This window comes from Psittacula echo (assembly GCF_963264785.1).
Source record: "Psittacula echo genome assembly, chromosome: Z".
Taxonomy (NCBI): domain Eukaryota; kingdom Metazoa; phylum Chordata; class Aves; order Psittaciformes; family Psittacidae; genus Psittacula; species Psittacula echo.
The window spans coordinates 43239186-43265590 of NC_137742.1; the positions used below are offsets into that span (position 1 = coordinate 43239186).

Here is a 26405-nt window from a genome sequence, read left to right on the forward strand (position 1 = left end):
ACAAACAACAAAAATCTGACCATTGTTCAGGAACTAGTATTCTGACAATACCAATTATCATGCTGACAAATACCTTCTTCCTTTGCTATCCATTTGAAACTTAGTTTACAACTCTGAAGCTTTTTTATCCCAAATCATCTACTGTGAAGAACCCGAGTATGCAATTAAGGTTTCTATGTATTTTAAAAAAGGTGAATTACAAAGAATAACCCAGGATGTTGCTACACAGAGTTCCTATTGTCAGAGCTAAGTAATTCAGACTTGGGGTTAGCTAGTTAACGTTAAAAGGGAAGGCAGTCTTGGGCTCACTAGACCTCATTTTATTTAATTTAAAAGAACTAGACAATTTCCCCTCTCTCAGCGCATAATGCAGATCATGGCTGAGGAGATCTAAAGTAATGTTACAGCTGCTTAGCTCTTCCCTTGCACTAAGTTCTGCATTCGTTTCTGCTCTAGTCTGTATTTCTATTTTATAACGAAACATACAGCCTAGTTATTTATAGGCTTTCTAAGGATTAACTACACTTGTAAGAACAAACCCTCAAGAGGTTAACGTCATCCTCTTAAACTTCACACACTACAATCCCAGAGATAGCTGGCAACCACAGCCGAGAGAGAAAAAATAATCCCACATCTTGCTAATCCTTTAACCAATCACCTCATGCAACCGCGGAGAGGCCTCTCCAAGGCCTACAACTCAATCTGTCTCAAGAGTACTGTCAATCCAAAAGATACATATTTCACAGAACCATTAGCAACATGCCTCAAAAGGCAAAATAAGATACCTGGCTACCCAGTGGTACACTGAAATCATGCATCTAAAATGCAATACTAAAAAAGATCCAGTTGGCTGCTTGCATTTCCCATTCAAATATTTACACATTCTACTCATAAACCTACCTAGTTTATTAATTTGAAAGCATATCTAACAAATTTTGGATTGTTTACATCTAGATAGACCAATTTAGCTGTCCCTTATACTTCCTACCATGAACTTTGAGCACCTTTGATTTTCCAACCAGATAATCTGAAAAAAAAACACCCCAAATAAACAAACTAAAACCACCACCAAAAAAAAAAACCACCAAACTTCAAGTTAAATCATAACAATTTACCTAATATTTTTTGTATCATAATTTGGATTCTCCCTTAACCCCACATGTGGATACTGCCTGCAGCTGTAGCAGTACCAGGGAGTCAAGAAGTGCACTTACCTCTTAAAGCTTTCTGGTTTGTTTTTTAATCTAGAGAAATTGCTACTCATTCACCTTCAGCATAAAAACAGTGCCATAAAAAAAAAAAAAAAAAAACCAAGGAGGCTGTTTAGCCACACTGATAAGCCCATGGTTCGAAGTTAAAGCCTCCAAAAATATGCAGGAAAAGTGTAAGGCTATGACTGTTAATAACCAAGTATCATTCACAGTTCTTTCCTGAAGTAAGAACTTTTAATCAACACAGAGGATTAGCACTGCTTACAAGCTCATCGAGTCCAACTGTATTACTTTTTTTTTTTTTAATGTGTCAATTCATTCTCTTTTGTAAGTGCTTAGCTTTTGACTTTGTAGGTAAACTCTCTGAAAAATCTCAGTCCCATGAGACTACAAAGTTCCTGTCTTCACAGTCTGCCATCTAATAGGTTTCCACCTTTTCAACTATAAATAATAAAATTTAATAAACACATTGTTATATATTTATATATATTGTCTTGATACTTAAAGTATGAAATAAATATAATAAAAAAATCATTTTGTATTTCAGAAAGTTTTTCCCACTAATTAAAAGCTTTGTTCCCTTCCAGCAGCAACAGGAATTGCTGTAACTCAGGCAAGCCAGCTGTGAATCTTTTGAACCCAATGGCCCACAAAGAGAGAAAGGAAGGAAGGGATAAAAGTCAAACCCTGACAAAAATGCAGATTTTATCCAGTCAAGAGAAAATACAAGAGTATCAGCTATGAAAATTAAACTTTCCTCCCATCTCAAAACTTACAAGCATTCTCAGTCGTATACTGTCAGAAGCTGCCTGATTGCATCTCCTACTGTTGGCCCAGCCTATTTACATTCTGAAAAGAAGTTTCATGATCTTTCATGGCCATAATAGATGTCTAAACCGTTAAATTACTATTTCTTTTCTTATCTGAAAGACTTTGCACTTTACCAGCATGGCCCTTCCATTGTTCTTTACACTAAGTCGGATCCCTGAACAATACTGACAGCTGCTACCAAACTGGGCTGTGCTCATTCTCAGTGCAGCTGCCGCTTGTAGGAACAGACAGGCTTCTGATGTGTCCTCCCCTCTGGGACAGGGCTTGACACACTGTATGCTCAGTACAAGGCAGCAAAGGTCCACTGAATTGTCAACCCAATTTTACGCTATTCAAGTTTTCTAGGACGCATACCGTCCCTTTCAAACAAAATCAAGCATATGTAAGAGCATGAAACTTACTGTGCAGCACAAGATAATTATTGATCATGTAAACTGTAAAAGATCACTGGGACATACACCTAATGTTAGCATGCATCTTTTTTTAGCATGCATGCATATACACAGTCAAATTTTGTGCACAAAGTATTAAATTCCTCATTTGTAGTTTGGGATTTGTACAGCATCATTCAGAAGTCTTTCAGAAGACACAGAAAAGTAGGAAAATATCTCTTCTGATGAATCTTAGGTGTCTGAAAAACAGAAAAGGTGGAGGCATAGAAGCCTGCTCCTGAAGACCTGCCCGCTTCCCCTCCTCTACCCCCCCCCAAATAAAGTTCTTAATTGCATGTGGTACTTGTAGATTCTATTGCTTTTAGAAGACTGTATCGTGCAGACTATAAAAAGGGGTACGTGACATGCCTGAGATGATAAAATTTGGTTAGGCTAACTTGCGCTATGTCCAGCATGAATGTTTTAGATATATTTTAATATGTATTTCCTTTTACTTCATAAAATATTCTTTAAAACCAGTTCATTAAAAAGGTTTTTCATTCAATTTTTCATCCTAAAGAATTAATAAAAAAAAAAAAAAGGCAAGAAAGTACATTTCTCTAATCTTTGCTAATCAAATGCCACAAATGTACATGTGTTGTATTTCAAAGATCAAATCAGGTATTTATACAGTAACTCATTACACAAACAAAGCATAGAGGAGATTGTGACAAATACAGATGCAATTGTGTGGGTTTCTAAGATGTGATTAGCAAATCAACTGAGTAACAGTCAAAATTTGATACGAAGGGGAAAACCAGCACGTATTTAAAGGGCGGGGGTTATGTTTATGCAAAACTAATCTGTCAAGTGTAATAAAGCAGCTTGAATAAAATTTAAGATGAAAATCCACTGAAGCTCCCCATTTCAGGAAGGAAAAGCTATTAAAAGGAAATGAAGGTCACCCTCCCAGTTTATTTCACCTAATTGACTGCCAATAGCTTACCACAGGCAAACCAATGCAATTGAGAAACTGATGAAAGGAGCACTTTCAAGCTGAGGCTCATTCTTTTAATCCTCCCTCACTTCTCCTTTTTCTTTTTTTTTTTTTTTTTTCCCATCTCCAGTTGGGATGTAATTTTAAGCACAGATGGATTAACTGGTTCCATTGTCTGTATACGTCATTGGACTATGGCACTGTTAATCCATACAGCAGCATGTCTAATTACCATTACAAAGTGTCTGAGGGAACTACAAAGACCAGCAGGGCATCTTCTCACAAGCAATTAACATAAACTGATAAATGAGTAATTTAAATCCCCTCAAGGCGCTAACATATGAATAAAATCAGAAAGCACGGGTTCTTGTTTCGACCACTTCTTTCACTTAGTCTGGAAGGGCAGAAAACATGAGAAATATTCTAGACTTAGTGGTAGGGGAAATGAACTCATACAGTGGAAGGAATGTACGGTTTGAAGTTCCTTAATACAAACCAAATGACTTGTGATTGACAACCAGTCACAAGCAAGTAGTAGCATATTTAGAAGCACATACATGGTGAAAGGCTATTAGAACACTGTGTCAAGACAATTAATACTACTTCAAAAGCAAGTGAAGTTTCTTTTCAGTAGCTTGCTAATTTAAAATTCATGAAAGATTCACAAGAAAGGGAAAGAAAGAAGAATGAATAATTGTACAGGCTCCAAGAACTCAAGTGTCACAAAAACCATGAGGCAAGGGTAACTGGATCAATTGACACACAATACCTGCAAATAAACATGCGATTCTCCTAATCATTATATTTCTTGCAGAAAAAGTTTTGTTATGCTCAGCACTGCTATACAGAATAACAAAGTAAGCTGTTAACTTTATTCCTGCTAAAATCTGTGTGCAGCAAGGCAAACACTTCAGCAACATTGAGGTATCAAAATATCAAGCTTATTTTAAAAACAGCAAAGCAATAAGATATGAAAGCAAGTTATACACACTGTAGGAGGTAGACCTGGAAGGCCACGTACCCCGATGATGGCATTCAGCTCAGCCATGGTCACTTGTTTGGCACGTTCTACAGCTTGGGCCACTTGTTGCTGATGCTATTAAAAAAAGAAGGGGCATGGGGAGGAATTCATGTTAAGGTATTGACCACACCAAATCAAACCAAGATAAAAAACACTTGAGTAACCAGTTTGTCTGCAGAAACTCAAACTACTTACTGCAAGACATCTTGCATAGGTAAAATGCAACAGTGCCCCATTTCTCACCTGTTCAAAATTAAACAAGAGCCCTGAAGGTAACCAGCTCACCTCTTCCCCCATGCCACTTCAATATTAATTTTCTGGCAAATGAATGATCACTTTCTAATTGAGTTGACAGGACAATAATGTCAACTTCATACTAGTGTCAGTTTTAACACTTAAATATTCTGTGGTCACACAGCAAAAGCTACTGAAATTTCAAAGAGGGAAAAAAAGGGCTGAGCTAAACAAGAATTACAAATACTCTTCGTAAACTCTAGAGTTTGAAAAGCCATAACCAGAATAATAGGCTTCAAAATGTAACAGCAGCTGCTCACAATACACTACAATTGCAGTCATTCAGACAAGATGCAGGTTTGCAATCTTAAACAGTATTTTGCATCTGAGCTAACTACACACCTTTACAAATGAAATTTGATACAAATTATGTCAACAAGATAAGCATACTTATTTCACTAGCTTCACATTTGACAACTGGATATCAAATAACTAACCACCATGATTAGAAACTAAAGCATCTTGTTGCACTGGTAATATTTTACAGACTCCCACTCTCTCCAGGCAATGAATGAGGCTGAGCCATTGTCACTAGTTTGAACTCAGATTTGTTAGACCAAATTAGCAGGGGGTTTGCACACTGCAGCTATAACAGATGTTCCTTACACTTGTGTATTGTGATAAAATTAACATCTTAAAACTAGCTAATTTGCAAACAGAAAAGCAACGTAATTGCACTTAAACAGCTGAATAGTTTTACTTACTTCCTGAGACAAAAATGGGATGACTTGTGCACAAATTGTATTCAATCTCTTGGCGATTTCTGTCTATAGAGGAAAAGTATTTTTATTAAAACTGTGGTTTAGTTTTTTTGACAAACATTAACTAGTGTACAAGATTATATTAAGTTCACACAGTGAAGTAACAGAAAATCCACATCTTCATTCTACTGCAAATATAAGGAGTTAATATATAAGCCCATATGAGGACAGAGATTTAGTAAGCTACTGTAGGACATCTGCCATGTCTAAAGCACCTAATCTGTATACATATTTGAGCACAAATCTGGTCCTTGTATACTGGTCATTAACAAATAAAGCATTTTTAAAATCCAGTAAGTCCATGATAAAGCCTTTTAAAAGGTAGATTTGTTACTACTCAAATTATCAAGTAGCATAAAATGAAGATGACAGGCATGGAAGAAAAATGTTTCTTTCACGATCAATTTTATCTGCCTATTAGAAGCTAGAATTATTTTTGCTGACAGAAACACACCATCATGAGTACAAAAGAAATACCAAAACAGAAGCAAAGCAGAATGAAGACAAAGTACAGACTTCTAAAACATCCATATTGAGAGAGAATTAAAATAATGCAGACAAGAAAGAATCAGATCAGAAAACATTATAATCAATAATAGCAAATTAGTGAAACCATGAGTAACAGGAAAACTATAAGGCTTTATACTGGTTTCTGGAATCAGGACACAAGATTTCTGGAGGGAAATGGAGATCTTCTCTCATTACTCAGTCTTACCTGTGCTTACAGCTTTTCAGCGGTCTGCTATGCAAAACAACCACTACAACTAACCCTTAAGGTACCTGCACAACTCGTACAGTTTTCCTTAAAAACATCTCCTGCAGTCTCTGCAGCACAGCTATACAAAATCAAAATTAGCATCTACATGTGAACACAGCCTATGTACAAAACACTCTGAAGAGCTCTTGTCAGTCTCTGTTATATCATTAACCCATATAGATATTTCCTGGGGTTTCTGTTTTAAGACACAAGAGATCCCTGCTGAGACTTGCTAGGCCTTCCATGAAATGACATGCATAAAACTGAGCAAAGACAAACTTTTTCAAAGTCAGATGAAACCATTGCTAACTTGTCAGAAAAACCTTTCCCTGAGCATTCCCATCATCCTGAGTTTTTCAGGAAGACACTGTGATGTGCTGATCCTTACATATCAGTCAAGCAGTAATCAGGATACACCTTCCACTTGGTATGTTTCAGCAAACAGGTGATTTGGGATCTAAATACAACTGGCAAGCTTTTACAACTCTTTCCCCACCTCTGACAGACACAGCGGAAAATGCTGAATAGCACTGAAACGTGTAAAACACTATGCCTCTGACATAACCTGAAGTACTCCATCTAACCAAAATCTGGCATTTGACACATTCACTTGAAAGTTTTGCAGAGACAAGTCTCCAAAGTAGTTCTGGGATGTATTCACCTTAGGACAAAATGGTTCTGCTTATGTAAGGGCAACGAAGTGATAGTTGGTTTACAACAAACCTTGTCCCCCTGTGACACGGGGAACAGATCCCTATTCTCAACAGAAACAGCCCTATTTCACAAGGTATCACAGTGGCCTGTTCCTGTTTTGTTTGGACCACAACCACAAAATATCCATCATTCTGTGCATGGCCTTTATTACTGGTACTATGTATATACCAGCAAATGCAATTAAAGGAAGTTACTGGCTTAACTATTACCAGTTAACAGACTTAACTATTACCAATTCTGTTCGTACTTTCAGTGTCTGTTAACAAATGGAGGGGAAAAAAACAAAACAAAAACCACACCAAAAAAAACCCCACAAAACCACTACACAAATACACACACGCCCCCTATTTCCACCCTTAAATTCCTCTACCCCAATTTTGAGAACCTATTTACTGAACTGCATTTTTTCACATGCCTAGTACGTCTCCCCAGAACGCAAGGTATGTTAGCTATGGAAAGGAAGTCTGTTACATAGCAATCTATCTGGCTGATGTTTAGCTAAAATGTTTGGGGTCCAAGAAGTCAATTGCCCTAGACCAATAGGATTACCTTGGTTTTCAAGACAGAAGCCAGGATGAATCATAGCAGGTGATAAGAGGGGAAAGATTAGACTGCAAAACACAAATTGGCTTCTGCTGAAAAGTTTTTTGGCCTGTACGGCCTACACAAAGGTCTCCCTATTCTGTAAACTGAGATAAGTATCCTTATTGTAGCTGCAAGGAAATAAAAAAATGTTTCCATAGAGTCTATAAAATACACAAGTTGTCAAATTACTGGATTTTCTTGTGCACGTCCCAAATATCTGAGCTTCACTGTGACAACACTGCATAAAGGATGGCATATACTCAAGAGAATGCAACATTGTGCAATAATTACCAGTCCCAACACACATCAGTTAGTTTGTTGGGATTTTACTTGTTTGTGAGTTTGTTTTGTTGGTGGTTTTCTGTTTTGTTTTGTATGGGTTTTTTTTTTGGGGGGGGGGTCTTGGTTTGCTTTCCATTATTTTTATTTTCTTTAAGAAAAAAGAAAATGAAAAAAAATAAACTTTCCCCCTTTCCCAGTCAATCTTACTTGAAAAATTACTGTGTACATATATACCATTACAGTAAGCTATATATCCAATTTAGGATTCATGCATTTGCAAGTCTTAAGAAAGGTACTTACCAGTTATTACTACAGGCCTCCCAAAGCAACACACCTATTATCTAACTGACGATCTTGAGACATATAGGGCAAGCCAGAAGAATGAGTAAACTGATAGTACTGAGTACAGGTACGAAAAAAATGTACCCTTCAGAGTTTGTCTTTACCAAAGGAGGGCATCACTGATGATCATACACTAATAACACCTTTAATATCCATCCACAATAAATGTAAATGTACATGCCATAAATAAGTTTATTTCAAGATACCTTGCTGCTGTTTCAAGTGCCAGTTAAGAGACATTTACACTGAAAAGAAACGGAAAAGACTGTTCTACACTACATAACAAGTCTGCTTGCATTTAAAAAGCAGTTTGCCTACTAGAGGTATTTCTCTCACACAATTAAATAAAGTAGTTAAAATTATTTATCCACTATGAGATTTCATACATCTCCTGTTTCCTGGTTCAAATGTTTAGTAGAAATCATTCTTGTTCATAAACACGTTAAAAAATATTTTCATTCTCTAGTGAGTTATGAAAATTAAGGTTTAATGCACAATTCACCTAATCTTGCCTATTAAGAGTTCAAGAGGTTGTTCTTGGAATAGAGGAAAAAACAGAACTTTTATTACTTTAAATATAAATCTAGCTATTCAAAAAGCAATATATGTTCAACTTTCAAGGTAAAATTATCTTCAAGTATATACACACGTGTGTGTATACATATGTATACACATATATACACTCATTCTTGAAAGCAAAAACCTTTTCTGAAGGAGTATAGAAGAGCTATGTTAATCAAGAGTAGGCATCAGTAATTGGCAGCATTAGAATAAGCTATATATTCCAGATTTGGGGCTCATGCATTTGAAAGTCTTAAGAAAGGTACTTACCAATTACTACTAGAGGCCTCCCAAAGTAGCAAAGCTATTATCTCAGTACTGATCTTGAGATACATAGGGCAAGTCAGAAGAAAGAGTAAACAAAGAAAACTCTGCAGAAAGCTACTTGAGCATAGACAAACATGACTAATTGCCCGTGTTCTTTGGCTCCTGGCAAAGCAGACTGTGGAAGCCTGCATCTCTCATGAAAGCCCTCCTAGCTCTATGACAGCTCTTAGCAAAGCATCTGAAGTGCCCTTAATTGTTTGTGTTCTTAATGCAGAGCCTCTTGAATGCATTCATTTTTAATAGAGGACCTGAGAGTGGGGCCCATCAAAGAATGACAAAACTACATCATTGACTGATTCTTGCTGTTGTAATGATTGTCTTTTGATTTATTTGCAAATGGCAAGCTTGCTAGACCCCTAACTGAAGTACTACCCTACTTTCTGAACTATCATTAAAAATTAACATGACAGAATTCAGCTGCAATTTGTAAACTTAAGATGGGCCAATGGATTTTTCTTCGGTTTTTCTTTTGCCTGTTCTACCTGATGAAAGACTTAACTGTTCTGACCTAACCATCACCAAACTGAAGTGTCTGTACTTTTGTCTCTTGCTAAAGTGAATTCTTAACACAATGATAGAGAACAAAGCAGCCAGACTACTAAATACACATTTAAATAAGTAATTTTACTCAACACATAACAGAGCTAGGATATACAATTTTACTTTTTTTCCTTCCGCCCTGTTAAAAAAGCAGTAGTCTATTCCAGATTATTTCACATTTTCACAACCTGTACTTTCCAAAGCACCATATAACATACCATATTTAAATCAACACGATTTAACTACCAATTTTTACACTGAAATGAAAAAGAAGGAAGTATAATACAAGTAAAAAAACTCTAACTGTATTTCTCACCACACTTAACACCCATGTGTATTTTATCACTAGCAGTGGAAGCCCTAGCCTATGCGAGCCACCATTCTCACTTCTGAGTGAAGAATGTTACCTTCCTCTGAGAAGAATTAATTAATCACCTTTCAGCTTCAGGGTTTTCAACAATAAGAATTTGGGGTTTGCTCCAATCAGTACCTGCCATGCATGTCCCAGTAGTGACTTTAAGTACAGCATCCATGGTCATCTAAGGCAAAAACTGTATCTCACAACACATCATTTTTAACAATGTGTTGTGATAACCGCTATATTATTAGTGAAGAGACTCCTGAGAGCTGTCCAGACCTTCCTACCTTCCCTTACAAAACAATGCTCTGCTAAAAATGTTCATTTTATGTCAAAAGCTTATTATCCTTTCTTGCAAACTGCACTTCCTATATCACAGAGATCAGTATCTGAAAGCACTCTATCACCATGTATTAGGGACAGAAATATGTATTCTCATTTATTACATTTTTATTTAATTATTTCAACCTAATTTTGACAATCACATTTGTCATTAGACTGGGAAGAATACATCTTAAAAACAATATAATTAAAAGTAAGGCAAGAAAACCGAAAGTTCTGATGATACCAAAAAAGCATGCCCTGATCCATTCTTTTAAAGCAAAAGAGTCAGAGAATCAGCCTTTAATTCATAGACAAGAATATACTGTAAATTCACACTCATAAAACCTCTAGAAGGTTAATTCTTCCGTATTCTGCCTCCACTTGCAACATATACAAAGCCAACATCGAACTCCTGGAAGAACAAGAAGACTCCCTGCCATTTACAGCATGTAACACAGTAACCCACGAGGGAGTAAAGGTCTATGTTGCACTTTTGGTCATTACTGATCATTTGAGATTATCTCTGGTGAGGATGAGAAGAAAATCAAAGGCTATAAGAATGCTGCAAATAGCTTGACCTCAGACCAATTTTCCTTTCCATCTGTCTAACAGATATGTGGATAAAAGCCCTCTTTATGGGACACGCTTGACCATTTTTTTAATCCCAGTTGCAAGTCAGGTATCAGTTAAATACTTTATTTCAAAACACCGTGAGTAAGAAACTGCATGTGTATATTGTAGTCTTGAAGTAAAGTTTAGTACCTATTTAGTATTTTCACTTTTCCAGCAGAATCACAGAAACAAGCAGTACATTCAAACAATTTAGCCTTTATTCTTTTTATCATTGAGCTCTTCAAAGGCAACAAAAAGCACACATATTCACAAAGCAATAACAAAAAAATAAACATTTCACTGTGCTTAGCACCCTGCATGCTTCGTTAGAAGTTTGCTACAGAAGGACTCAAGCATTTCCAAAAAATTTGTTACTAAGAACTGGGGGGGGGGGTTAAGGGGATGTTGGAGGTATAATTAAATCTCAAAACTTAAATATTCAAGAGCCTCAAATGATTAAGGCTAGAATTCTGTGAACTTTGCTGTTCATGAGTTGAATCCATGTTGAGCACAGAGATATGCATATATTATTAGTGCCCTTTCACTTAAAACGAATATGCTACAGTCTGTTTTCGCAATGGCTGAAGTGGGAAAAAAAAAAAAAGGCAACATGGCATTTAAAAGTTTAGGCCCCCCATAGTATATCAATGTCAAACAACTGCATGTCAAGCTAAGATTCAATTCAGGTAAGTGCCACTGACAAATTTTCTTGTTCCCAGACGTGCTTTAAGATTATTTTATTGCTTAAAATTTAATTTGTTCCAACTCGCATCTCCATGACAACGTTGGCTAACCCTGCAAATCATGTGGGTAATTGGATATCTTATCTTTCTATTGCTCTCAAATCAAATGATTCTGCTGGAACTGCAGCAGCCAATCAAATTTACAGGCCTCCTGAGTAATTGACTCGCGCAAGTAGCCACATTCATCTCCCCTTTACCAACATATTAACCACCCTGTGACAAACTGTGGAAGTTGGCCTTCAAACTCTATTTTAAATTATAAACACTGTCATTACTAATATTCTCACCAACAGAAGGGGGTGGGAAGGTTTATTCTCAACAGATACTTTAATTCAATCTGACAAGCGGCAATGAGTAGTATTCATTTCTGAGACAGGAACAATCTCTGTATTTTTGGTGTACACTGTAGGTTTACCATAGAGTATCATTAATGAATACAGCTTTTCCCTTGCCCTACATGTGTACTACACATTTTAATTGCAACATCAGCTGCCCACAAGATGATGATATTAAAACTCCAAAACACTGGCATAAAAAATCTTTAGCTATGGAAAAAACCCAAAACACCTCCATACTGCAAGTGGGAGTGCGGGGAAGTAACAGAAATATTAACAGAATAAAAACTCAAAATGATAAAGCCACAGAATACTAGATAGTTTCCAAAGTGAAATCAGTTGGGATTTTTTTAATTCAGTACCTAAAGTACATTTATGTGAATCCTCAGATGTCAATTTAAAGTACAGAAAGGTCATGTTAATTTAAACATAAGCTACATACGATGCACAAGTCAACACATACACTTGCCAAACATCTACTACATGTTTGGACGTCATTCAACTGTAAAGTCAAGTGACAGGATATATTTCAGATATCTAATTTCAAAGCTGTCTATAATAATAGAGAAAGGCTGCTGCACAGCTCTCAATGAACCGCTGTACAAAACTGCCCATCCCATTTGCAGCTGTAAATCCTGCTGAACCCAAGCCAACTGGCAACAAAGAAGCTGTTGTCAGGATGTTAAGGCACTCCTTTCACACATCCCCACTGTGTCAAGACTCAAACTTGGCTAAACAGGACAGTCACCACATTTCTCCTTTAATCCAACTTCAGCCCATCTTGCTTAAGCACTCACAACTACAAAAGGTGTGTTTACCCAAATTTTAGTTCCACAGCTTAGTTTCCATGCCTAAACTTACCTTCGGTACACACAGAAGTATTTAAATCTTTGAAGTAAGCACACAGCTTTAATTTCTAGTTGTTTTGCAGCACACACAGTTCCCACTTTTAATTAGATACCATGAGATACTGAGGGAGTTGGAGACTGACTTCAATTCAGAAGCGGTCTTGCCACCTTTGCTTCCAGAGGTGCACTTTCTCAAAACATGCTGGAGACATGTGAACTTGTTCAACATCTCAACTAACTAGTCAGGCAGAAAACATTACTATAGGAGGAGGGAAAGGGCCAGCTTAGTGGACCATCATTTCAGTAAGTTACGTAAGCTCACAGGAGGCATCCATCAGGTAGCAGAGCAGCCCAAAGTACCACACGAACCAAGCTAGGAGCAGAGGGCTTGTGAGGAAAAATAAGCTATAGGAAGAGGGGAATTCATCCAGCAAGACTGCACTCTCATGGTGACCAGAAGCAGCATGGTCTTCAAAATTATCCACCATACTCCACATTATTACGCTCAAGCACATTAAGAACTTTATTTACTCCAGGCAGCTGAGCAACACTTACATTATACAAGAATAAGAAGGAGACAAAGAGAAGAAAAAAAGGAAGGAGGCATAAAAAGCCCCAGTATCTGTTAATTGCTATACCCCTATCAGAAAAGAGTCCTGTTGGCTTTTCATTTAGTTCAGGACATGATTTTAAAGCTACATCCTATTTTGCTCTCCCTTACACAAGCCGCATCCAAATTTCTACATGCATCCTTGCAGCACCAAACTACTTTACTGGGATGGCAATGCAAAATGAGAGCTCTTGTACAGCTGAAGATTTGCCTAGAACCACACAGTTACTGCTTTAATTTTTAGAAAGTTCCTCAAACGAAAGCATTGAATGTCAATAGCAAAACTCTTGGTCACGATTCAGTCCTTATCAATATTCAAGTAAGACTATAATAGCAGTAGAATCTGGATTTGACAACAATAAGCATGCGATCTGGAAAAACAAACAAAAAAAAAACCAGAAAAAAACCCTAAAAAACCCCACATTAATACAAAGACCTGTGGGAACGAAAGGAAGGGGATTCAAATATACTACATTCACTAGGACTTTAGCAGTAACTACCTAATTAAACTTACCAATAAAGTCATATGCACTTCTGTATCTTATATATGATTTTACCATTTCACAATACTTATCTAGAGCCACATCCGGAGCTCAGTTTCAAAAATCTGTCACATTGGAGAACCAATTTAAGGCATTAAAGCTGTGCTCATATCAACGCTTCAGGTGCCATCAGGTGATTCACTAATGAGTAACAAGTTAAGAGGAGTGACAACTCTTTTGTCAGCAACTAGCAGAGTTATCTACCACATAGGCTTTGGGAGGAAGGTGAAAATAACAGATTTTCACTATGTGGGAAAAAGGTTTGAAAATCTTTCAAGCAAAACTTTGAGAACATGTCAGTAATTTCTTGCTCATTTTATTTGGTTTTATATATATTCTGTTGCACACAGAACAGAAAAAAATAGTAATTATAGTATCAAGATTACATTCTAAGAGAGAAGAACTGAGCAAAACTGTCCAAACAGTAATTAATTTGATAAAACCCGACAATCATTGCAGAGTTTATTATTATTATGCGGTCAAGAGGAAAGAATGAAAAAGCCAGCAAGACTTCAGGAAAGCAAAAGCCAACTGGTAAGATCAGCTTTGTAAGATCCATTACTAAGGAGGTAGATAAAATGGCATTATGGAGAGCTCACATTTTCTTTATGGAACAATACTAACGACATGGATGAGAGTTAATACATCTGAGAATGAAAGAGGAAGGAAGAGAGAAAAAAGGGAAGGGACAGAATTATGCCAACAGACTAAATCCCAGATTCTTAACTGACATACACGAAAATGTGCAGAAAGTGTAAACTAGGTCAAGTGAGGCAGTATGAACACACACACACGCACATATTTTTGTAACTATGCATCACTAGTAAGTGACAGCTGAAGTAAAGCTTCTGCTCTACAGATTGGAATAGTTGGAGGAGAACCAAAGAGGTGCAATCCCTTCAGTTAGAAAAGATATAATCAAGGGACACTGAGAAGGCCAGAAAGTCTACACATTTTTGCATCCATCTTAACTATACAAGAACTACTACCAAGCACATAATACAAATTGATAGTCATGTAAGGTCAACACTGCAGCTTAAGCAGAAAAGCAATAGGTCAGAGTTCCAAGTAAAACTGAGTCTTCAAATTGACCAGGCCTGATGAAATAAAAAAAAAGCAAGCAGATTAGAGAAGACTGTGGACACCCTGCAAAACCTACCAATGTCAAGTGGATAGGAAATTATGAAACGACAGTGCCTAATGGACAGAAAACAGCAAACGAAGGAGCAAAGATACTCCAGCTTAATCACTGTTCCTTAAGTTTGGGGCACTGAAAAGCTTCTTATCCATAAACACCTCTGTGAAACAGGGATATAAATCTTAACTCAGAAGTACTTTCAGGATAAATAACATCATAATTATGCAATGTCCAAAAATTATGGCTAAGAGAGGCAGATGATGTTAACATCTTCACTAAGAATGACACCAGTAGCACTATTAGGAGCAACACAAACAGCCCAGCTAAAATTTTACTTCGTGGGAACAAGTACAAAACTGCTCGATAATTAACCCATGTATGAATACATCCTTCTCTTCCTCAAATTAATAAGATCTGCATGCATGATAGGTCCAGTATTTTTAAGTATTTCCCACTAACAATGGTAAAGACCTCTTCATTTGTCCTAACCCTTAATTTGCAGAGAGTTTCAAGCTGAGAAAGACAGAATATGCTAGAGAATAGCTTCAGAACTCACTTTGCAGTGAATGGGAAAATGGACTACAAAGGAAAAAGAAGGGTAGGGATAAATGAGAATAAAGGACCATAGCATGCCTAGACAGGAACATAAAGGAAAAGGAAATAATGGGCCAGAAAGGAATCTCTTGGTCACAGCGGATCACAAGCTGAACGTAAGTCAAAAGCATGCTGTGGCAAAAAAGACTGCCGCCACAGTAAGCCATACGCTAAGTAAGCTTTCTATGCTCCTCAGCACTGCATTTCCTCCCCTGGAGTACGGCACTTATTTCAGGCACTGTACATCAGCTGAGCAACAACATTCAGAGAACGAACATTAGACTGCACAAGTATACAGAATGGTTCTGGAAGGCTCTGGAAGGGATCTGCTCTCCCCACCCAGGGTGAAGAAAATGAATAGTAAAGAGCAGACTGAAGCTGTAACTGAAGCAACACTTCAACAGCAAGAACGTAAAAGCATCCTACTACCTTGACAGCCTGGAAGTCGCCACTACTGTTAAGTCTTTGCTAACAGATAGGACAAGCACCCTATCAGCAATGACACTGGTTTAGCCAACCCTGCTGGGACACAGGGCACAGTAGGTCCTTTCTAGTGCTGCAATTCTACAGTTCATATTTCAGTTTAAAGAAAAAACCTAAGAGCTTCCCATTGGTCATGTTAATTGAAGATTTTGTGTTTGCTTAACTGGCAGTTTATGTCCATCATTTGAGGCCGCAGACAGCTAGCTGTCTGCAAAGTAACGGCTGGAAACCTGACAACCAATTTGAAAAACAGAAATTCAGAGTGACCTTACACCTGAACTCACACATGAAAAACAGCAGTAAACACTTCAGGTTTGTTCTGGTTTTGTGGTTTGGCTTTGCTGGGTTTTGGGGATTTTTTTGCGGGGATGGGGGCAGGGAGGGCGACAGGGGAGTCAGTTGTGTGGTTGTTTTTTTTTTGGGGGGAGGGTGTTAACAAAGCAAAAAGGTTGTGAATGAGAACTGTTGTGGCAATACTGCAAAAGAATGATCTATTAGTAATCTTCCCCAAGAAACTGTGGGATTTTTATTCCCTCCCCCCACCGGGATTTAATTCAAAGTTTTACATTTAAAAAAGTTGGAGATCATCATACCATGAAGCATAGAGCACAGTAATTCAGGGGGTTTAGAAGACCTACAACCAATTTCATGAATAGGCAGATTTCCACAGTTCATAAGCCCCACCTAATTTCAAATGTTCTTTCCTTTTCTTGACCTAACAAACACAGGTTTCCTCACAGACTTAACGCCTAATCAAGATGCAGCTGAACAAGCATACGAGTTCTTGCTCCCCATCTCCAAAAGTGAAATCTTTTTGGTTTTGTTTGCTAATCCATAGAAGCCTTTAAAATGGCACAAATAGAGGCAGCAGCACTTTGTTCTCTAAATCAATTTTATCCTCAGCCATCAACTAGATGTTTCAGCACAGAGAAAGAACAGTCCTTCCCTTCTAATTCAAAAATCCATACTACCATTGCCCTTGCAAACTGCTAAACAAGCAGTATCGGCAATTCACTTGTGTTCTGTAATATATTTACTGCAAATCCCAACAGCCTGCCTCCTAATGCAGTTTTCTATTCTGTCTGTTCTTGTCAATATACTGACTGGTCACCTTACAAGTGAGTTGCTTTGACCGGCTGTTTACACAAACATCAAAAAGCTTCAAGAGGAATAAGAAAAGACTGAATAAGAAAAAAACAACATCGATACTGCTTGGGGAGGGGAAAAGAAAAAAAAAAAAACAACCAAACCAAAAATCAAATGAAATAACAACTAACCAAACAAAACAAAATAAATTAAGAAAACCACACACAAAAAACCTCTACATCAAAACACAAGTTAACCTCAGTTTCTGTTTTGTTATTACATTGTTAGCTCTTTGGATCACCTAAGTAGAAAATATTTTCAGACAAGCAGCCCTGACACAAAGCTTACCCAACACCCCTCAAAGAACTTTAATCTGCAATTTAATCATCTGTGCTAATTTGTTCACACATCTGCAGAACATAGAGAAAAGGTGAATGCTACTGGCTAACCCCCAGTTAGAGATTGGACTGTCCTTAAACACTGTGCAAACCATCATTACCCACAGAATACTACTGTCATTATAAAAGTTCAATGAAACCTAACAAACGGGTTCATTTCCTGAACTGTTTCCCCCATACTAAAAAGTATGTTTTGTAATAGCTAGGCTTGCTAACAACTGAAATACTCAACACAAGGTTACAATATCACTACTACCCTATGAAATAATGCTATGAACCTTTCTGTATTCTGATTTGCCTTAAACATACTGTGATTATGGTTCCAACTGAGAGAATTCAACATTGTTTCAATTTGTTTATATGAATCTTGAAACAGCAACAGGACAGGCCATTTTTCTTAAGTACCAAAAAAGGTGCATCACTAGGCCTTCTTTAAGAGAGACAACCTCAGGAAATAACTGATTTGCAAACTTAGATTTAAAATAGAGTTCTGTTAAGAATAAATTCAATTTCAGCAAGCTCTACTCTTCAGTCATCTCCAGCACTATACCATCAACAGGTCATCAGTGGAGCTTCACTGGGGCCTTTACTGCAATCCATTTAATAAGCATGTTCAGTAGTGAGTTGGGAAAGACAGCCAGCAGTCTTTTCGTGCTTGCTCCATAAGATAATTCATTCAACGTAAAAACAATGGCTGAAGTCTAAGTGAGCAATGAAAAGAATTTTATCTAAACAAAGTTTTCACACAATGGGAGTAGCCATCCCTAGGCTCAACGTGAAATGATGGCTCCTGGGATTAAAATCATCCTTCATGAGCCAAAACTCAAATGTAAAAGGCAAGTCCAGCAGTTCAGCATTTCATGGCAGTCTAAAGAGAAATAAAATGTTGGGAAATTTAAAGAAGAAAAGGAGGGGGGAAACAAAACAAAATATTAAAAAAAAAAAAAAAAAAAGAAAAGCATACAGAGAACAAAATTATGTGATAATATAAATTTCTGGCTCACCTGCCCCTTAAGAAATGCATGTAGTTCTAGTCCCCTCATTTCAACAGGCTAAGTTAAAAATTAGAAAAGTTGAGGGAAAAGCAAGAAAGATGACCAAAGAAAGCCACACAACTGAGTGGGTTTGGACTGCCCAACGTGAAAAGAAATGAACACAGATAGGTTACAACACAGATACAAAATTTTGAGCTCATTGAAAAAAGCAGGTAGGCATCAACAACTTGTCTATTCTAACAACTAGGGGCAACCAAAGAAAGTTCAAAGCAAAAAAAGGTTGTTTTTTTTGCCTTACACCTGGGCCGACCTCCTCTCCATCACAGCCAGGGTGGAAACACACTATAAAGCGGTTGTGTAGAAGAGGGCAAGAGGTGTCCTGGTTCTTGAATATGCATCAGCCTCATGTTGGTGAAGGCTACACCCCATATTAGAATGCAATAGTATGACTGCAAGCAGCTAGCTGATTAGAATTTAAAAGTGTTCCCCTTGTTTGGCAGGAAGGAAGACACTGACAAAGTGAAGCAAGTCACTAAGTGACACCAGCACGATGATCAGGCAATCAAAGCATGCAATGTACCAGGAAGAAGTTAGATTTGCTTAGTTTCAACAAGAGGAGGAGTAACGGGAGAGGTGATTTGACTGCTGACAAGAGATGATTATGGAGAAGACTAAACCAGACTCTTCGTAGAGGTGCTCAGCAAGACAACAAAAGGCATGCAATGATCACCAGTGCACAAAGGCAAAGTCGGTTAGTGAAAGAAATTCTTCCCTATGAGGGTGGGTCAAACACTGCAAAGTGTTCCCCAGCAAATGTCACACCGTGTTACCTCCACAAAATACTTAGGATGGAAACTGGATACTTGCAGAAGGTTGTTTGAACATCGGACCAACTTGCAAGTACTTCAAAAGCCCTGGCCTACAAGTAATTCTGAGGACTAATCTGTTAAATTATCTGTTTTGACAAATACATGTGGGAAAATGGGGACTTCTCCCTGTCTGCTGTTGGTTTTCCCCTTGAAAGAAACTACATAAGAAACTATTGCTCTAATAGCTACATTCAGAGCCCAACTAAGAAGTGTGATGCAAAAGACAAAAATAGTAGTGTTTGACATAATTGCCATTGTATTTCCCTAAATCTTATCTCAAGTGGAAAGATAACCTCATCAGTTCTACTCAAAGCTGTTATCATTTTTAAAATAACAGTACTGTGCAGTCTTTTGGTAAGCACCAGTTAACCTAAAGCTGTTTTTAAAGGCTTTTACTGTATGCCAATGGTGACCTACTATCAATCCTGAAAGATCCTCTTTCATTTTGCACAGGAGACACAACGCAATTTCATTGCTTCACTACAAATACTTAAGTGCTTGAGTAGGGTAGGAGGAAAAGCAATTCAAATGCATAGCTTGATTTGGTGTAACAACCAGCAGGAGGAAAAGCATTAAGCTTTTTTCCCTGGAATCTGTTCTGACAGAAGGGTACTATACATTCACAAAACATCTTCCCTCTTACTCCTCTCCCTATCCCAAAAAATACCACGGCATTTTTGTTGCCCACTTGAACCAATATATGAAGTACATCATCAGACATTTGGTAATGTACATTCCAGCAATGCGAGCAAAGAGGAACGCTGGAGGAACACGTTTCATCTCTCTCTCCATGGTTCTATAAGGAACCCAAAATCTTGTAGATCAAGTCTAAAATGAGAGATAATCAGGCAGTGTTTAAATAAGTACAGTTTTTACACTGTGACATACTTTCAGATAAAGTTATATATGAGGTTGACATAGGAGATAGTATCTGACAATCTGGTTATCTAAAAGCCACATAGCGATGTATTTCACACAGTGCCCTCAATCTGTCAGATAATTCCTTCACAGTAACTCTGGCCTCGAGCTTAAAATGTGGCTCAGAAGTTGAGGTCATTAGTCTTTACATTCAAACTAGCAATGTTAGTTGTGGTAGAATAAGCTGCACTGCTGATACAACTCTACTAATTTAAAAACCAAGTATTTGTATAATATGTACAATTTTTTGAGTGAAAAATATTATGTCCCAATCAACATTACCATTTCCTCTTTTAAATAAAAACAGGTTTTGCATGTCTTATGTGGCAGTGCCAACTGTAAAATGTTCTTGAAACACCCACTGCACACCACCAAAACCTTAATGATTCATGAAGTCTTTCATTCCAACAATTAAGATGCAAGTAGGAAGAAAAAAATTACCTTTAAATCCCTTTCCACAGCACAGCCATCCTACTCAGGAGCTGTAGAGAGTTAACTAAGCTCCTTAAATCTCTCCTATTTAACCCACTCCTGAAGAAGACCATGATGTTCTAATGAGGTATAAGATTCTGTCCTTTGCTGTAAAACACTAGCAATTATTCCACAAAACAATCCAGGTTAAACCAGACTTCTAACTCTTGCACAACTGGTTAACATAATGCAGTTTTAGAGTTTGTATACTCTTCTACAAGAGGCAAGGTAGATCTGCCTTCAGGCAGGGTACAGAGATCACAATAACCCACCCAAACAGAAGGAAACCTAGCTGTCACCGCTGGGATAGCAGAAACCCACATACTGTAGTAGTTTATATAGTCTGTCAGTTGGTTCAGCAGTGATGAATTTCTCTTTCTTTGGCTGCCTGCCACTGAGCAAAAGCTAATCTTTCACCTAAACAATCAAGGCACTGAATGCACAGGAAGCCTTATCTTCTGACTTATGACATAAGATCACACACACAGCTGGTGAAAATAAAGAGGCGCTGCCCTGAATAGCCAAGCACAGCAACTCTTTAAGTACAGTGTGATTTTTAACACCCAACCAACTCCACATCTTGGCACTAGCAGCTGATTCATCTGCTTTGCCAGCCACAGATGTCACAGTGGAAAAATCTGACTCAGACAGTGTATCACAGAAGAGAAACTTAAGACCACGTAATATATCCTTAACTCATTCGGTCTTCTTGACATATATTAAAACAATATTTGCATCTATCCTAAAAGAATCTTCAGGTGCTTGTTTCTGTTTCAGGTGTGCAAAACTTAGTGACTATTCACCTTAAAATTATTTATCTGTAAACAAGATAGAAGAATCCACATACAGCATCTTTTTAACAGCTAACCCCTGAAAAATCTTAAAAAAAAAAAAAAAAGACAAAAAACCACCCCATCAAAAAAAAAAAAAAACCCAAACAACTCAGAGAAACGAGGAGAAAAAAAAAACAAAAAACAAACCCACACACACTAAACCACAAAAACCCACTAGCCACAAATATGCCAAAACCATTATTTCCTGACCACTGTTCAGCCAGCAAGTTGAAATGCAGGAGCAGTACCTCAATTTAAGCATGCAGTTAAGCAATTAAACGCTGCTAAGACACAAAGCTAAAGTTGTGAAGGAAGCCTTACGTGGCCATTTCTGGACTCAAATGCAACTTCAAGTGGAAAGCTCTGTAGTATGTATAGGAAGTTCACCTCAATTTAAGTCTGTTTATAACAACATTTAAGTCCTAAGCAACTTTGTTTCAACAAAACGATTACCAAATTAAACGAAGAGGGACTGGCTGATGCCACTGTATCAGTACAAGTCAACCCTCTCATATGCAGGCAAACTGTGACTGCTTCATTTTATCCACATGACTCTACCTTAACAATTATTTACACACCACACTGCATAAGGAAACACTGCTGCAGTCTAATTTTTTGGTTTTCAATCAGCATCCCAAGCATTCAGAAGGGCTTCACACAGACTGAGTGCAGCATCCACATAGCAGGCAGGCCTTAAAAACATTAAAGCTTGTTCAGTGGAAAGTTTCCCCATCACTGCATTTTTCGGTAACAAAGATGTTGTCAGAAATGGCAATTTTTCGTGTCCCTTGATGATGCCTTGCTAGCATTTGGTTATAAGCCATAAAGCAGGAATAATTTCAGCCTGTCAGGAGTCTAGCTAATGCCCAGTTTCCCCCCTAGAGAGAATTCCTGTCAAATGTAATGAGAGCTCCAAAGGCCCTCTTTACAACATAATGAGCACTTAGGCCATGCTTGTGATCAGCCAGCAAAAAGCATCAGTTTGAGCCTGGCTACACCCTTGGGGCTAGACGTCACCAGTTTTAATAAGAATTATGATTACTATCTGCCAAAAGCCTCCTCAGAACTTATTGTTAACGGTGGAAATACAGAAGAAAGTCACTCCTAGGGTTTTTTTTTTGTTTCCTGTAATCTAAGACCACCTACACACTGAACTGTAACACCATTTGGCATCCTCACTGCAGGCATCTAAATCAGGAATCTTTAATATGAAGGTGCTACTTTTACTGGAAATTAGAACTACTTAACATGTAAAAGCATAGTATCCAAGACTCAGATGCCGGGAAATGCATTACCCCTTCAAATGCTTACTCTTTTAGCAGTCTACACAAAGCAAGGGTGCTCTGCCCTCCTTGGTTAGGACCCATATAGGTATAATGCCCTGTCATAAATCTTAAAAGCTCCCAGAGTATCACTGCCTACTGAGTATGGAATTATACTTGCCATACATACAGAACATTAAACCCTTGCAATACACAGATGCTAAGGTCGAAGTGGAAACCTCAGTTTCCACTCTTTAGTCCTTTGGCCTTAACTGATTTCATCTAAAGTTAACTCTTAGTACATTTACTGAAGTCACATGTTCTCTTCAAAGGTTTTCTGAAAACAACATCCACTTCACACCAAACAAGGCTCCTATACAGGTGATGTTGGCTTCCTCATGGAAGACAGTGTGCCAGAAAGTTGTTTTAGAGAAGAAAAAAAAAAAAAAAAAAAGAAATTCAAGACAGAAATTTCCACAAAGCCTGGAAAAGTCACATCACAGAAAAACTTAAGTTCTTTTTGAACATTAGAAACATGAACACTAATGTAGCTACAGCAGAGAACAAAGTCAAACACAACTGTAGTTGCTCTGCCTTAAAAAAAACACACCAGAAGAGGTTGTCATAATATTTCTTCTTTCACTGGCATTTTGGATTCAAGCAAGTGTACTTCTAAGAACCAAGAGAACACGTACTCAGCTTTGCAGACAAAAAGTTGCCATGGAATTACAATACCATCTTACCAAATATAGTATTTTTAGGAGGAAAAGAAAATATATATATATTAAAAAAAAAAAAAAAAGAAAATCAAAGAGTCCAGAGTTACAAAAGCAAAATTCAACTCTGCAATTCACTTGCTTAATGAAAGCCTTTGAATATACAGAAGATCTGAAGCCTGAACTAATCAATTTCTTCGCTGTGCCCTAGCCGGTCAGCCATGCTCTTTAATTTAATGAAACAAGAGTTTTAGATGAAATAGCACATACACATCAAGAAAGAATTGTATTGTTGCACTTTGAAATGTGTCCAACTGTGCAACTTCATCTAATGATAATTTTTTTTAAGAGGCCATCGATTTCTGAAAGACTTATTGTACTAGCATCTTGATGAAAAAGTGAATGTCAGCATATCTACAGAATACTTACACCCTGCCATTAATGCTTTATTTGGCAGACAATGACTACTCAATTGAGGGTCCTCTGGGCTGAGCAATCATTTAGCTTTTCTTCTCTTTGAGGCCCTTAGTGTCTTGTTCCAGTTCAATACTCTTTTTATTCACCATTATAGTGGCCATAAGTGTGAATTTTATGGGAACTTGCAAGCTCATAGTCATAACTAGAGCTTTCCAAGTCACTAATCTTTTCATACCTTTAAATGGCAAGGACTTGAGCAACTGTCAATATGTATGCTACACACGCATAAGACCAGTTCAGCACATCAAAGGCGCCATCACTAACAAAATAAAACAGCATAAAGCACCGAATTGTATTTTGAAGCTACAGACACAAGACCTTTCTTATTTTTGCCAACGTCTTACAGGACCAATACCAAGAAAGCCTTGTTGCTCAACCTAATCTATACCTCATTTGACAGCAGGTAGGCAAGGGTTTACTAATCATGGCTACAAATCATGGCTATTGAGTCAGACACATGATACAGTCCTTTGAACATAAACAGAATGGCTACATTTAAGTGCACTAGACAGACTGAAAATTCCGTGGTTTAGAAAACAAAACACCTTACCTGTTTGTGCATTTCAATGTTTAATCCATACGACATTTCATAATACTGCAAATAAAGGAGCATATGTTATCTTGTTATGCTGACTTACACTATATTAGGAGATATTTACTGAAATACAGAAAAAACAAATATACTTACCATTACATAGTGCCTCTGCATTTCTGTCTTTTCGCTTGCCAGTTTCTCACATTCCAATTTAAGGCTACAAAACAGATCACACTTTAATGTAACATGTCATTTGTTTTGACATGTACCCACTTTATTTGTATTTTGACAGAAGCAGCTAATTAAAAAAAAATCATAAACTAACAGACAAATACAGAAAGAAAAACTTAATTCATACATAAAACACAAAGGCTGAACAGGAAATTTAAAAGGTATTTCGTGGGTGCTGTGTGAGACCCAAACTGCCTCCAGAACTCAAACATATCCAATATTTATGCTTTTGACAGGGAGCTGCTATGAAGTGCTACAACTTTCAAGCTATAAAAGGATCTGAATTTCTCTCTAGTACTACTTCTCAGTAGTCAGAGGCATTTCTTTGTACACAGCATTTAGTAAATTACTGCCAAGTAACACCACTCACATTTACAATCACAACTGAGTATGTCTATAATTCTTAAGGTTAAGTAATCTCAAGATAGCTTTACCTTGCCCACAGTTTGAAAAATCAGTAACTCTGACTATAATTTGATAGCAGGTTTGTTTCCTATTTTTGTTTCCATAAATGAAAAGAAGTTGAATTAGGCACCTGCATATGGTATCACTAACCACAGCACAGTTCTGACTAATTTCACTGAGGGCAAATGCCTCCATGGTCCCTTTGTTCTCTGCAAACTATGCTTGTCTTGGGTCTTTTCCTGTTGTTTTGGTTTGGATATTTGTTTGGTTTTTTTTGTTGTTGTTGTTTGTTCGTTTTTAATGACACTAGTAAGCATCCTGGGGAACAGTTAAGCGTGCAAGTCAGCATTTTTCACTTACCATTGCAATACTGAATGTTTACAGTTTACATTGTATTTCTAAAGTAATAAATGACTTTAACAAGTTAACGATTTTAGGTAAAACAAAGAATACAGCATCTTCACTAATAAAAAGGAAGCCCAAGCAACACCAGGCTATTTCTACCTGAGAAACCTGCAAAGCATTTTATTCCTAACCAGATCTTGCTGGTGCATAATTAAGTAAGATCAATGCCCTTTCATTGCACTTGCCCTGTGTACGCCAAGAATCAATACCCTAAATCTCTATAGGGATTTCATCAGCAAGAACGTATAAACTCAACAAGAACACCTAAAGAACAGCACAGCAGTCAAAGACATGCCAGTCTATTCATATGAACTCTGTGTTAGTACTCCAGTACTTGCGTGCTTTCACAATCCTTCTCGGCTGTTTAAGCACCGTCTGTTGGCATTTTATTAACCTTTGCATTAGCATCACACACAAATGAGCAAACATGAGAATTTGCCTCCTTAATGCTCTGTGCCACAGAATTAGCTCAAGTCTTCTCTCTATACTTTAAAAAATCTTCCACGTAAGGACCCCCAACAAATAGGGGGGTTTAAGTGCATACAAGAGCCGAACCGTTCCAGCTTCCACCGTACCACCCTCCCGCCGCTGCCCGGGCCTCAGCTCTGCCGGACGACCCCTCA

At 37.6% G+C, this 26405-nt stretch overlaps 1 protein-coding gene across 2 annotated transcripts in view; it reads right to left on the reverse strand.

Annotated features, from left to right (window-relative positions):
* LOC308231323 (transducin-like enhancer protein 1) overlaps window positions 1-26405 on the reverse strand; it is an 84828-nt gene that overhangs the window by 56346 nt on the left and 2077 nt on the right. The window contains exons 3-6 of one of the 2 annotated variants that reach the window (XM_080636561.1): window positions 24895-24958; window positions 24757-24801; window positions 5430-5492; window positions 4432-4506 (exon numbers count right to left, since the gene is read on the reverse strand). In XM_080636561.1, coding sequence (XP_080492687.1) covers window positions 4432-4506; window positions 5430-5492; window positions 24757-24801; window positions 24895-24958 — 247 coding nt within the window. Of the gene's footprint in view, window positions 1-4401; window positions 4507-5429; window positions 5493-24756; window positions 24802-24894; window positions 24959-26405 lie in introns of both variants that reach the window. The other variant, XM_080636560.1, reaches the window with a different exon arrangement.